The 14,841-nt window shown below is 43.3% G+C and overlaps 1 protein-coding gene across 1 annotated transcript; it reads right to left on the reverse strand.

Moving 5' to 3' along the window:
* Positions 1-8,070: 8,070 nt before the first annotated feature.
* On the reverse strand, positions 8,071-10,439 carry HESX1 (HESX homeobox 1). The gene is made up of 4 exons (XM_020970547.2): positions 10,166-10,439; positions 9,154-9,353; positions 8,549-8,650; positions 8,071-8,338 (listed from the first exon to the last, which is right to left on the reverse strand). The coding sequence occupies exons 1-4, from the start codon at positions 10,332-10,334 to the stop codon at positions 8,240-8,242; spliced, it is 570 nt and encodes a 189-aa protein (XP_020826206.1). The 5' UTR covers positions 10,335-10,439; the 3' UTR covers positions 8,071-8,239.
* Between the last annotated feature and the right edge of the window lie 4,402 nt (positions 10,440-14,841).

The following is a 14,841-nucleotide window of genomic DNA, read 5'->3' on the forward strand; positions in this document are numbered from 1 at the left end:
AGAGATCACAAAAAATGTAAAAGGACCCACGTGTACAAAAACATTTATAGTAGCTCTTTTTTGTGGTGGTCAAGAACTGGAAATTGAGGGGATACCTATCAATTGGGGAATGGCTGAGTTGTGGTATATGAATGTAATGGAATACTATCATGCTATAAGAAATGATAAGCAGGCAGATTTCAGAAAAACTTGGGAAGACTTGTATAGTCTGATGCTGAGTGAAGTGAGCAGAACCAGGAGAACATTGCATATAGTAACAGCAACATTGCGCGATGATCAACTTTGATAGATTTAATTCTTCTCAGCAATACAATGATCTAAGACAATTCCAAAAGACTCATGGTGGAAAATGCTATCCATATCCAGAGAAAGAACTATAGAGTCTGGATACAGATCAAAGCATACTATTTTCTTTTTTTGTTTGTTTTTTCTTTCTCATGGGTTTTCTCTTTTGTTCTGATTCTTCTTTTACCATATGTGGAAATATATTCAATATGATTGTGCATGTACAGCCTATATCAGATGCTTGCCATCTTGCGGAGGGGGGAGAGGAGAGAGGGAGGGAGGGAGAAAAAAATTTGGAACTCAAAATCTTATAAAAGTGAATGTTGAAAACTATCTTTACATGCAATTGGAAAAAATGAAATATGATTAAGTGGTAAAAAAAAACCCTCAACATTTTAAAAAATAAATGTTAAAACATTTTCAAAATGTAATTGGGAAATATTTAACAAAATAAATAAAAATATGGGGGTAGCTAGGTGGTGCAGTGGATAGAGAACTGGCCCTGAAGTCAGAAGGACCTGAGTTCAAATCCAGCCCCAGACACTTGACACTAGCTGTGTGACCCTGGGCAAGTCACTTAACCCCATTGCCTAGCCAAATCTATCTGTCTATGTATAGGTAATATACATACATACATATATAAAGTTACTACAGCAATAACACTGCTCTTAGGTTTCAGTGAATCAAGATAACATCCCGGTGATTGTGAGCAGCTGTTCAATCTGTGATAATGCTCTGGTTGCAGCACACTTATTTATTGAATTTGGGGGGATTGTTCACCTGTTAGTTTTTTAAAGATAGCAAGCTTTTGATGAATAATCCAAGTCATGAGGTCCTGTCTTTCTAGGTATTTGGTGTCAAATTTGAGCAACTTTCCTAGATATAATATACAATTCTAACATGTCCTTGCATAATCTGCATTATCATCATCATCATCGTCATTGTCATTGTCACCTTGGAACTCTCGTAATTTTCTTTTTTCAATTAAATTTTTTTATTTTCAAAGATTTACCTTCTCTCCCTCCCACCCTCAACCCCCATTTTTTGAGAAAACAAAAAAAGCAAAACAAACCCCTATTAGAAATCTATATAATCACACAAAAGAAATTTCCGCATTGTCCATGTCCATAGAGATATAGAAATATAAATACATATATGTATGTATAATATACATATATACATATCCACATATACATGTGTGTACATGCATACATATACATATATACATATTTCTCAATCTGCACTCTGAGTCCATCATCTCTCTCTCTTTTACCTGGAGGAGGGTGGCACAGTTCATCATGGGACCTCTGGAGCTGTGGCTGGTCATTGTCTTGAAGATTTAACAAGTCTTTCCAAGTTGTTTGTCTTTACAATAATGTTGTTATTCTACAAGTTATTGTCTCCTCTCTTCATTTTAATGGGCTTCAGAGAGAAACACTCCTAACCCAAGTCACTCTCCAGCTATTATTCCATCATAGTCAAATTTCTGCGGAATTCTCACTAAAAGTATCCACAATTCTAGTAACAGACAGAATGATAAAAGTAACACAGGTCTTATACTGTTCAATTCAATTCAATTCAGTTGACATTTATTAAGTGCCTGCTATGCACCAGGCACTGTGCTAAGCTGTAGGGATACACAGAAGAAAATTAAAGACTGTCCCTGCCCTCAAGGAGCTTATAGTCTAACAAGGGAAGACAACACAAATCTCTTCCACTAAGTCTATGCATTTTGAAAGCTTTTCCTTGTAGATGGCTTGAAAATTATAAGTATTTAGTATGTAGACAACTGGGAGTTTCAGTGGCTAGCAAGTTGGGTTTGCACTCTGAAGACCAGAATTCAGAGCCTTCTCCAGACATTGAAAAGCATCGTCCCTGCTCAAAGTGGGTGAGGGGAGGGGGTGCTTTTGTCATTCGTTCTACAGTATGCTTAGAGAAAAGCCCCTACCTCTGGAGCTTGGGAGATGGCTCTTTTTATAAAGCCTACAGAACTTAGATTGTCACTAGCTATTTCTGTGACTCTGGGCAAGGTATACATAGCCACTGTCAGCCTCACTTTCCTCATCTGTAAAATTGGTATAAAGGTGCCTACTTCCCCCGGCTGTTGTGAGGATCAAATAAGTTAATGTATATAAAATGCTAGCCAATATTAATCCTCCATAGAAATGCTAGCCCTCCTCCTCCTCTTCCCACTTCCCCTTCTCCTCCTCCTCTATTTCCTTCTCTTCTTCCTTCTTCTCAGAGGCAGTAGGTTGTAATGGATAGAGAGCTGTCCTCAGTCACAAAGATCAGGGTTCAACACTTGCCTCTAACACAGCTTAGCTGTGTGACCCTGGGCAAGTCTATTAACCCCTCAGTATTCTAGGCAGCTAGGTGGCACAGTGGATAGAGCATCAGGCCTGGAATCAGGAAGACCTGGCTTCAAACCTGGCCTCCGTCATTTGACTCTGGACAAGTCAGTTAACCCTGTTTACCTCAGTTACTTAATCTGTAAAATGAGCTGGAGAAGGAAATGGCAAACCACCCCAGTATCTTTGCCAAGAAAACCCCAAATGGGGTCACGGAGAGTTGGACACGACAGAACAATAATAGCAACACTGTATGCGACTCTCAGATGATAAGCTGCAGAGTCAGGGCAGATTCACATTGGTAGAGGGACTTCCTTATCCAGGAGTTCCTTATGCCAAAGAACTTCTGGGCTTTATCCCCCACGCCGTTAGACCCTTTGGGTGTCATGCCAGATGGAAAGGTCCTAGAAGAGAAGCTGTCCTAGACAGTGATGGGCCAGGCAGGACACCATGTGTGAGCCCTCTGCCTAGGGCGGGGTGCTAATTCAGCCTCCTTGGGTCCTGGAGCCTGGATCTGGCTGTGACAGGCCACTGTGGGGGGCCAGAGGAGAGTGAGCTATTGTTGACACTGATTAGCTGAGGCCTGACCACCAGTACAGACCCCTATTGTCCGTGGAGCCCTTGGGAGTACCTGGCTTTGTCTGGATGGCTTCCTGAGCGACAGACTCCATTAAGGAAGGCCGATTAAGCGCCTTCAGGCGGTTTCCAGGTAAGGGAGCCTCTCCGCCCTGCATTAGGCTGATGAGTTGTGCTAGTTAACCTAGTCCACCGTTTTAGAGTTTACAATAGTTTGGAATGGCCTACAGCAGGGTTAAGCTGTGGATTAGGGCAGGTGGGCTTGAAGGGCTCAGCTACTACTTTTGCACATCTTCCTGGGAGTCCCAGGGAGCTGGAGGAGGCTTGACCTGCTGCCCTATCACTCTGCTTTCCAGGCTGGGACAATTTCAGAGAAATGACAATTTGTCTCTTTCCTTTATCAAGCCTAGTGGAAGCTTTCCAAGGTGCCTGTCCAAAACTGGATATGCTTTTGGGTCTGACAACGATGACGCCTTCCTCCCAAGTCCAGAGGCTAAGATCTTCTCTGAACTTTCTCTAACTCACTAAATTTTTTGCTGGGACAGCTGAGATTTAATTTCCGGACCAGGACACATGAAGCCTTGTTTAAAATCTGTCATGTGTCTAAGGGTGTGAAAAACTGGGATAATCACATTTCACAGCTCTCCTCCAGCCCTCCACTCCACAGACTTTTAAAAGAAGCCTCATCCCTGCTCCAGGTGGGTGAGGGGCGGAGTGCTTTTGTTATTCTTTCTATCATATGCTTAGAGAAAAATCCCCTCTCCCGGGGCTTTGGAAGAGGCTCCTTCTGCAATCCTACAAATCTTAGCCTCAATGAGAAAATGTCCCAATTATGAAAAACACAACTTGCATATTCAGTCAACCAACATTCATTTATTAAGTGCTTACTGTGTGCCAAGCACTGTGCTAAGTGCTGGAGATACAAAGAAAAGAGGGGGCAGTCCTGGGCCTCCAGCAGCTCCTGCTCGAATAGGGGAGATTACATGCAAATAACTAGATACATTTAAAATACTTATAGAGCAGATGGAAGGTAATCTCGCAGGGGAAGACCCCAGCTAGAACAGCATTAGAATACTATGCTAAAAATAGGAGGCTCACTTCCATTGTCTGTTCAACCCCAGTTAATTCTTACCCCAGTGGCAAGTATCCCAAATGTTCTTCCTTAAGTAATAGCGTGGATAGAGGATGTTAAGTAATCAGTCAGCATACACTTATTAAGAAGTTACTGGGTGCTGGGGAAATAGAGACAAAAGCAGAAACAGGAATTTGTAGGCTGAATGGAGAAGACAATGTATACAGATACCATACACAAAATACGTGCAAGGTTGGTGTATACAGGCCCATTGATTGAGAACTAGAAGGGAACTGAGAAGCTGTCTAGGCCAGTATCCTTATTTTACAGATGGGGAAACTGAGGCCCAGAGGAGGAGACTCATTTTCCCAGTCTCACAGGTAACAAGTGGCTGAGATGGGGTTTGAACCTGACTGTAGTCATAAAGTTAGGTTTTCTTTTTGTAACTGTATTTTATTTTTTCCCTTTTTCTATTTCCACATTAGCCATGTTGCAAAAGAAAACACATTAACAAAAGGAAAGTGAAAAAAATGCTTCAATCTGCACTCAGAGTTCAATGGTTCTCTAGAAGTGGGTGATATCACTCATCATGAGTCCCTTGGAATCATCTTGATCAGAGCAGCTAAATCTTTCACAACTGATTATCATGTAAGTATATTTTAAACTCTAGGACTTTGAGCTGAATGTGTGCCTTTCCCTCCTTTCTACCTTACACTACACTTCTCATTTTCCATTCTATATCCTGTACAAAGGGACAGCTAGGTAGCACAGTGGATAGATTGCTGGGCCTGGAGTCAGGAAGACTCAGCACCTTCTCATTTGAAAAGTGAAATTCTCCTGTTTCGTCTTCCACTTGGGTTGGTCAGCTGGGGGTTGGACTAGTGATGCTGAAGGCATCCCTTCCATCCCTGAGGTTCTATCCTTCTCCCTTCTTCTCCCTGCCTCTCCCCTTCCCCAAAGCAGTCCCCTGCTCTGGAGTTCTGGCTTAGACTAGTCAGTAAAGGAAGTCCTTTGGTGAGTATGTTTTAATTAATATTCACGAGTGACCAAAAAAGTCCTATTATTGGAATTTGCTCTTCATAATGGACAAAGTGACATTACTCAAGATACTAGTTAATGATTAAACTACCAGGTCATGACAGAACTACAGAGAAAAGATTTGATTGAATGTGTTTGACATATGGACCACTTAGTCTAAACATCTCATTTTACAGATGAGGAAACTGAGGCCTAAAATGGTGAAATGATTCACCAGAGCCAAGACTTGGACCCAGGTCTTCTCATACAAATCTGGAGCTCCTCTGACTGTCTTGTGCTGGTAGCCTGTAGCCCACACTGTGATTTATTTTCACACAGGGACACACTCCCCAGTAGCCACTGAGAAGGGTAGCAATAACCACGATGCATTGGCAGTGTTTAACAGCTTGCAAAATACTTTCCTTGACAGTTATCTTATTTGATCCTCCTAATAACCTTATAAGGCAGATGGAGCGTGTGTGTGTGTGTGTGTGTGTGTGTGTGTGTGTGTGTGTGTGTGTGACTATTTTGTACCCATTTGGAAAGGCCAAGTGACCTTACCCAAGCTTCTATTGTTAGGTTAACTAGGGTAGACTAGGCTTTCCTAGCTCACTGGTTCCACAAAGGCCTGTCTTCTGGGAAATTTGAAGAGACAAGGAAACAATTATTACTAGTCATGCTTCTGATGATGAAACAAATACCTAGGAGTTTAATTTGAGAACCCAATGTCCAACAGAGAAGAGAGCAATCTGTCAATGGCCATCTCTAAACCGGGATTCCATTTAAAGATTTCCCATGTCTGAAGTGCATCATGGTGAAATTTTAGCAAGCATTCCATGGTTCCAAAAAATTACAAACATGTTTGCAAACAGAACACATTTCTAAAAGGTAAGCAAAAATGTGATAGATTGAAACAACTACCCTGAAGAACAGCTCACAAAGTAAAGGGGACAATGAAAGTTATCATGCTGCAGCATAGGCAGTATATGTCCCATCCAATGTAGCTAATTTACTGACATTTGTATGGCTTTTGAAGGATTCCAAAGTACTTCATAGCACCTGTCTCATTTGGAGCGTCACAACAATCTTGTGATGTCATAAACAGCTATTATTGTAACCACATGAGAAAACTGAGGCTCAAATTGGCCACGATGACACAGCCAGTAGATGTCAGAGTTGGGATTACAGTCCAGATCTCTCCTGACTTCAGGCTCAGCAATAAGCATTTATTAAGCACCTACTATGTTCCAGGCACAGTGCTAAGTGCTGGGAACACAAAGAAAAGCAAAAGCTAGTCCCTGCCCTCAAGGAGCTCACCATCTAATGAAGGAAACAATGTACGAATAACTATATATGAACAAGCTACATACAAGATAAATAGGAGATAATAAGCAGAGGGAAGGAGTGAGAAGACACAGTGCACTGTGCCATGTTGTCTCTGACTGTGAAGCACTCATGGATCACTCACAGTCGCAGCCTTCTCACTCTGAGGTCCTGGATAACAATTGCTGCATGCCCTTGGCTTGTCACTTAACCCCTCTAGACACTGAGTTTCCTCATTTGCAAATATAAAGGGCTAGCATGACATCCCTTTTGAGGTCCCTGCCAGCTGGAAAGCTTAAGCCTTAAGTTAAATTGATAGGGTTTCCCAGGTCAAAAAGTTTGAGGGAAGGCAGATTACTGCAGGAAAAGAGGGTTGCATTTATGGTCAGACAGCCTGGGTTCAAATCACATCCATGTGACCTTGGGCAAATGCCTTCTTTTCTCTGGGCTTTCCTTTGCTTATCTTGATGAATGTGGCTGGATCTGATCATAACAGAGCTGGACAGTTCCTTAGAAGTTCTCCAGTTCAGAGCCCTCATTTTATAGATGAGGAAGCCGAAGTCCAGAGGGGTTGAATAACCCAGGATCACCCAGCTAAAAGTTGGCCGAGCCAGAACTGGAAATGCTGTCCTCTAAGGCCAAATCCTGGGCTCTTTTCACCACGCTTCCTCTAGGGGGTTTTAAGGTCCCTTCTAGATCTAAATGTATGCTCTATCTCATAGTCTCCCCAAGACATCTCTCCATTGGCAGCTAAAGTTAGAGAGCTGGCTACTAAGTCTCACCATGAAGTTTTCTTTCAACGCACTACCGGGGGAAATGACCATCATGTCATTTGGACTTTTTCCCTAGAACTCTACTGAAAAGGCACCCAGACCAGGGGAAAGAAATCAGTGTGTATTATCTTATGAAGGTGATAGAATTAAAATGCAGAATGAGAAACATATTTTTGGACATAGCCAACACATGAGTTGTTTTGCTAGACCACAAATATTTGTTGAGTTTTTTTTTAATTTAAAAACATTGTTCAAAGATGAGTGCAGGGGGGCAGCTAGGTGGTACAGTGAATAGAGCACTGGCCCTGGAGTCGGGAGGACCTGAGTTCAAATCTGGCTTCAGACACATAACACTCACTAGCTGTGTGACTCTGGGCAAGTCACTTAACCCCAATTGCCTCACAAAAAAAAATTGAAAAAAAAATAATAAAAAAATTTCAAAGCCAAAGATGAGGCAGTGGGAGACAAAGATAAATTTCTGCTCTAAAACAAATACATAAATAGATAAACAAATAAATAATGGTCTCATGACTTCATCTATTACAAACAAAATAAGTTAACTCATGTATTACACTAAATTTGCTCCAAAAGCACCACTTTAATGAAAATGTTTATTAAAATATATAGAAAAATCCTTTTTTTTTCTTTCCCAGAGTGCTCTGATATAATATGTGTCATGTTACAGGAATGGTTATTTACAATGTCTTTTCAGGAAAAAAGAATAACAGGTAATTCAGAATGAGATGCGGTAAATAAAAACATTCAATTTCTGATGCTAGGGCACTCCACTGGCTCTTCTGCTAGGCCTGTAATTGAAATACAGTCCCAAAGACTCTATCTCCTTCCTATTTGGAGAGATTTGTATTCAAACTGCTTTTCACCATCAGAAACTGGGATTCTCTGTGGGATCTTTTCAGCTTTGCACGGCGATTTTGGAACCAAATCTGAAACAAAGGCAAACCAGAAGAGCATTTATTATCTATTTACTATTATTTCCTTCCTGGATTGCAGTTTGTCTCGTGAAAGCATACTCTCACCTAACTGTAATATGTATGTCCCAGCCCCCGCCTGACCCATGGCTGCTCAGTGCCTCTCAGGGTTCTGATTGTTCTTAACACATCAACCAGCATAAATTACAGACTCTGGAAAATTACCTGGATTCTATCTTCCTCCAAATTCAATTTCCGAGCCAAGTCTTCTCTGACATCAATACCAGGATAGGAGTTTACTCTAAACACATTTTCCAATACTTCAATCTAAGGAGTTAATTAACAATCAAGTGTTATCATTCTTAATTTTGCTGAAAGATTCAGTTGGTCAATGTAAAAATTAACTTTAAAAATACGTCCATGAAAGTCCCTTTATGTCTTTTAATAGAGATAGACACTGGATCCCTGATTTCGTTGCTACAAGTGAGAAAACTCCCTTCACCAATGCAAGTCCGCATCTCCTCTTCGGATGAGCTATACAGCTTTTAACAGTTGTCTAGAACACTGAGGTTAAGTGACTTGCCCAGGGTCATACAGTCAAGTGTCAAAGATCTTCTGATTCCTTTTAATAAACCATTAAAAAATGGAGCTCATTAATGTGAGTACTCTCTCCAATGATGCAGGATGCAACCCATCCATATCAGTCCATCCTGTAAGACTCCTGTTTGTAGAAAAGTGTATAGCATGCCATTTAGTGGACAAAGACTCAAAGCCTAAAATAAAGAGATGTCGTTCCAGCAACAAAGCAATTAGCCATATCCGGTTCTTACCTGGTTCCTGGTAAAAGCAGTTCTTGGTCTCCTGCCTCGGTACCAACTCAACTCTCTTTTAAAAGACAGTCTTTCTGAGGCTGATACATATTTCTCATATTTCAATATCCTTTCTTCTGATATAGGATAATTCCCAGGGTGAGGGAGCAGGCTGCTGCTGGGCAAGATGGGGATGGATAGGCGTGGATTCCCATCTTCTCCTGAAACCAGAAAGACAATGCAGAAAGACACTTCTAAAAGTTCTTCATGAAGTTCCTGAACACAAATCCTCTTCAGTTTCTCAGATGATCTCCCACTCATTAGCTAAGAACAAAAGATGAAAGTAAGGGTCATGCCTGAGATGGATTCAAGGAAACATTTTGTCTCCTGAATTGGTCATTTTCAAGGCATTAAAAACAGACACCATTGGACAGTGTCTGCTAGGTTACCTGACCACACAGTGAGTCAGGGAGGGGTGAGATGGGGTGCAACACTGAAGAGCGTGGGCTCAAAGGGCATACTTCTTTCCAATTTATTGCCTGGCAACTGACATCATCTTTATTCTTTCCAGTGGCCCCTGGCTGGGTTCTTTGTAATTGAACAAATGAAGTGACATGATAGACTTAATGGCATCTCCATCCCTCTTTCTCTCTGTGCTCTAATTCTATCTGGATCTCTCTGTCTGTCTCTGTCTCTGTTTCTCTTTGTCTTTGTCTTTTTCTCTGCCTCTTTCTCACTGGATCCCTGGTGTGTGTGTGTGTGTGTGTGTGTGTGTGTGTGTGTGTGTGTGTGTTGTTTCCTCTCTCTCCTCCTTTCTCTGTTCTCTTTCTCTTTCTGTCTGTCCCTTCTGTTTCTGTTTTACTCTTTCTCTATCTCTTTGTCTCTGTCTCTGTCTCCCTCTGTCTCTCACACACACACAATTATGCTACCCTGCCCCCTCAAGTCTGTTTTTCCTGAGTAGTCACTGACAAATAATCAAACATCCCCACCTCTGCAGAAGGACAGAGAAAGAAAGTTTAGGAAGGGGACCTACCTAAGGGGCAGCAGGGATCTGTCCAGAGCTTGGCAGGAGGGATAGGGGGGTTGCTCTCCTTCTTCGGCTCTAGTCCCAAAATGCTCTCGATGGAAAAGGAGCGAGGGGAGGCCTTGCTCTCGGCCACGCTGGGCCGGGTCCGGGAACTGGCGGTTGCGCAGAGAGCCATGGCTATGGCTGCGGTGGCCCCCCACCCCACCTCCGCGCCGTTGAGTCCAGAGTGCGCTCCGAAGGGCGCATGCACGCCCGCCTGGTAGCCCAGGCTGCTGGAGCGTTTCAGCACCCCGCCGACGGACAGGGACTCTCCAACCCAGCGCTCTTGTGTCCTTTATAGTCCCGGACCCAGATCTGGGGGGAGGCTAGGGAAGGAGGAGGGGGTTAGGGAGCTCACGTCATAGCTTAAATCTTGAGCCTGGGCTAGTCAGCACAGGCGTCCCCACCGAGTTGGAGGCTGAGAAGCTAATTGTTTACTTGTTTGCAAGTAATTAGCAGCTAATGGCCCCCTCTGGGGGTCGCCTCCTTCCACCACCCCCGCCCCTAGCTGGTGGTCAGGGATTCGGCTAAGGCGTTATCGCTGCCTAGCAGCAGCCCAGAGGCTGTGGAACTTTCTCCCCAGCCTCCGGGCAAGTCCCACGCGGGGCCGTCTCCTTTCTGCCAAGTCACTAAGGTAGAAAATCGGGCTTTTTCCCTTCTGAACTTAAGACTTACATTGACTCCAGGTACCTGAACCCGGCGGTCCGATCTCGAGCCAAGCAAAGAGTGAAGCATCTCATTTAAGGAGATTTTCTTCCAGGGAAATTTGGAAGAAGAAAAAAAACAATAATCCCTTAATACTATTAGGGTAAGCCTGATGAAAATGCCGGGGGGGGGGGGTTCTTATGCATATGTCAAGGCAAATGTGGTCAATAAACCCACAATAGCAGGGAACTGGAGAGCGGCCCCACCCTCCCGAGGTGGCAAAGTCATTAAAACGCAGTGCCATTGTCTTTCCAGAGCCTGGATTAGCTCCCGAAAACAGAGGAATGGAGTATTCTCCATCAATAATCCTTCACTGGCTCAGTCCTTCTTTCCATTAAATGAAGTCGGTGACAGTTCAGCTCAAGAGAAGACAAGCCAAGTAACTTAACCTCCCAAGCCTCAGTTTCCTTCTCTGAAAAATGAGCGTGTTGGACTACAGGTCCCTTCCAGCTCAAAATCTACGTCCTCATAGAGGAAGACATTAGAGATCACATAGTCCGATACCCTCAGTGTGAGACAGAGCCAAGAAGTGATTGTCCAAGTGACCAGCCAGTCAGGCTCTAAGCCCACGGTCTCCATGTGGCTTTTTGGCTAGGATCATAGATAAAGAGCTGGAAGGGACCTCAGGTCATTTGGTTCACTTGCCAGATAAAGAAACTGAGGGTCCCAGGTGACAGTACAGCAAGAGCAGAGTTAGATTGGAACCCAAGCCCCCAGACTGCAGATTCAGAACTCATTCTACTGTATTTTGGCTTTGTTACCCAAAAGCAAAACAAAAGCAACTTTTCCTCTCTTTCTTTTTCTTTATACTCCCCAATGAGCTTTCTAGTATTAGAACCCCTCCCCCGTTAATGTAAGTATTTGTAAAAGGCATCTCTCTTTGTCTCCCACCTCTCTCTCCCCCTTTCTTCTCCCCACACCTCCTTTGTGCTCTCCTCTTGGTCTCTTCATCCCACCCTCTTTCCCACCGTTCTCCACTCTCCTCCCTCCTCTCCCTTTCTCTCTCTCCCTCTCTCCACATCTCTCTGTCTGAGTCTCTCCTCCTCCATTTCACCCGTATCGGACACTTTCTCTGTAAAAATTTCCTTCCATGATGCAAATTTGCAAATCATTTTTATTGCATGATTCCAAGAAAACTCAAATTTCTGATCAGACGAACATAGTTTTAGGGATGGATGGATGGATGAGACCTTAGAATTCCAACTCCTTCATTTTGTAGGAATATTTCTGTAAGTGACTTAAAGATCTGGAGAGGGTTAGCAATTAAATGAATGATGGGGGGCGGGGTGTTTGTTTTTCTGTACCTGAGAGAGAACCAGAGAGACTCTTACTCAGTTAGAAAGTCGCCCAGATTGGACACCTAACTCTCTTTTCCTGGAGAGGGATTCTTAACTTTTTCAGTGCCCTGGACCCTCTGGCAGCAGTCTGGTGAAGCCCCCTTCTCAGAATCACCTTGTTAAATGCATAAAATAAAACACCTGGGATGATAATGGAAACCAATTCAGTTGAAATGCACTTACCAAAATATTTTTAAAAACTAAAAAGCTGGTGAACTCCAATCTCAGAACTTCTGTCCTTCCTAAAGGGAAGGGTAAAGGGGTTGGATTCTGATTGTATAAAGGGAGCCAGTGGGCCTGTCACATTAAAAACCCTATTCTCCTTTAATTTCTCACCCTACCACCTCCAAAGAGCATTCTTGCAACTTCTCCACCTGCATCCCAGCTAAGCTGTGATCTTCTGTCCAGAGACAATCTCACCTAGAAAACAAACATCAACAGAAACAGATAGGAAAGTGTACAGGAGGGAATAAGACCAGATATCCACATTTACAGAAGGTGTAGGTTTTGTGCGTAGATCATGCCTTGCACTGTGGAAGAGATGCGTTGATCTTTGCAATAGGAGGCAAGGAGTGGGAAAGCATCATGTTTCCCTTAATCTGGGAAGGCTTTTGGAAGGAGATGGGTCTTCAGGAGGTTTTAGGAGAAGTGGAATGTCATGGGGGAGGGAGGGGAAGAGAATGACAAAGAGCTGTGTGACAGGTACCATGGAGTTTATCATGGGGATTTATTACCATTCACAGCTTTGCCTGGAATGCCCGTTTTCTCCTGATATTCCAATAGAAAGGCAGATGCTTGAGGAAAGGAATTGTTTCATTTTTGATTTTGTATTCTCAGCACCTACCATGGTGCCTGGCACATGGTAGATGCCTAATAAATGTTTGTTGATGTAACAGTTCTGGGCAAGGAGTCACCAAACATTGATTTGGCCTCAGGGTAGAATCATCCACATATATTTTATGACTGGACAAGAAGCATTCTTCACCCACCTAGTTTTCACTGTGGATACTTAGTGTAAATTCTTTGGAGTGAAGTCACAATTAGTGTATTATTAGTATAATAGGTACTATTAGTATATTATTATTATTTGTTGTAGCCATTACAGTATTTCCCACCAAAGTCCTCCTTCTCCATGACTCATGAATAGTGGTGATTCTTGAAGGCTAGTCCAGGGGAGCACAACCCCAACAGGTGTCAACAGGGAGACGAGGAAACTGAATCTCAGAAGGGTCAAGACACATCGGGGGTGGGATCTGAACTCAGGCCCTCATCAAATAAACTCTTCTGGGACTGGAGAATGCTCAAAGGCCATACGAGAGAAGCACAAATCCTACCAAGTGGGGATGGTTTGGAGGGTGAGCCCAGAGACAGGCTATATGTTTTCCTCCAAGGACCAGCCCAGCTAAGTCCAGAGAAACCCATCCCCAGGAGCCTGGCCACCAGGTGAGGAATTTCTTTTGGCCACAGCAATTTCTGAGGAACATAGAGGCAGCCTGGAGGGGCTGCAATCACCTTTGGGGACCAACTTCATCCTCCCTCATGTATCTTTTTGAACTAGTGAAATATAATCAGGGCTTTAGCAAAATTGTTCTGAGTCTGAGCTTTTATGATTCTGCAGCATCTTATTAAACAGTCATTGGTTCAACAGATTTTCATACTTATTAGGAAATTATGAAATACGATTTGCATGTAGAAAGAGATGCCTATTCTCCCCCACCTGCATATTAAAAGATTAGTTTTGGTCTGACACCTGCCTTTAGAGACTAGAGTTCCACTGGATCTGGGTGATAATAGCGATGATTGGCATTTATGTGCTTATTTGATGTTTGCAAAGTGATTTCCCCACATTATCTCATTTAAGGTTCTCAAACCCCAGTGAGGGAAGGGCTATAAATATTAGGAGCTCCACCTAACCAAGCAATCAGAGGCTCAAGGGGGGCAGAAAGGACTGGCCCAACGTCACACAGCCAGTGGGTGCCAGAGTGTGGTCTTAATGAATTTTTTTTTCAAAAGTCACAACAGTATAGCAGGGGTCACTTTACCATCAACAGCCATCAGAGTGAAGTAGAGGGTGGGGCATACATGTCTATCCCACAGGCTCGTTCCAGCACGTGGGGGCCATTTCCAGTCGTCTTGCTACTGAACCCAGAAGGCTCAGGAAGAGATAGTGGAGCTGGCAACTTTGCACTGCCCTCCCTCACTTAAATCCAATTCACTTGCATGTCATGGTCTCACCTTCCTGATGTCATGGTCCTCTTCGAGAACAAAGGACAAACAATGACAGTAACAATTCTAGCACATGCTCTGACTCCCCCAGTCAAGAGACTGCAGAATTCTAAGAGGTCCTTAGTTAAGGGTCTCTAAGTAGCAGGCAGAGGTGGTCCAGCTTCCCAGTCATTCAGGGACAGGCTCAAACTATGCAATAAAGTTTTCTCTCAATTCCCACAATGGCATAGTTTTCTCACAAGACAGAAATTGGACCAGACCCATAATTGAATAGAGAGGGAGAACTGATTTAACTCTAGAATTGAGTCACAAGATGGAGTCAGTGGGGTTCACCCAATTCCCACAACCACCACTAGCTGTCCTAATCCCCTCAAT

This window comes from Phascolarctos cinereus, unplaced genomic scaffold, assembly GCF_003287225.1.
Source record: "Phascolarctos cinereus isolate Bilbo 61053 unplaced genomic scaffold, phaCin_HiC Scaffold_4;HRSCAF=312, whole genome shotgun sequence".
Classification (NCBI taxonomy): Eukaryota; Metazoa; Chordata; class Mammalia; order Diprotodontia; family Phascolarctidae; genus Phascolarctos; species Phascolarctos cinereus.

Excerpts from the sequence above, each read along its gene's own strand:
- HESX1 (XM_020970547.2), bottom strand. The coding sequence starts at position 10,334 with ATGGCTCTCTGCGCAACCGCCAGTTCCCGGACCCGGCCCAGCGTGGCC. Across the intron at positions 8,651-9,153 it reads CTGCTTTTACCAGGAACCAG|ATTGAAGTATTGGAAAATGT; the intron begins GTAAGAACCGGA and ends TTAACTCCTTAG. Across the intron at positions 8,339-8,548 it reads TGGAGGAAGATAGAATCCAG|ATTTGGTTCCAAAATCGCCG; the intron begins GTAATTTTCCAG and ends CCTTTGTTTCAG.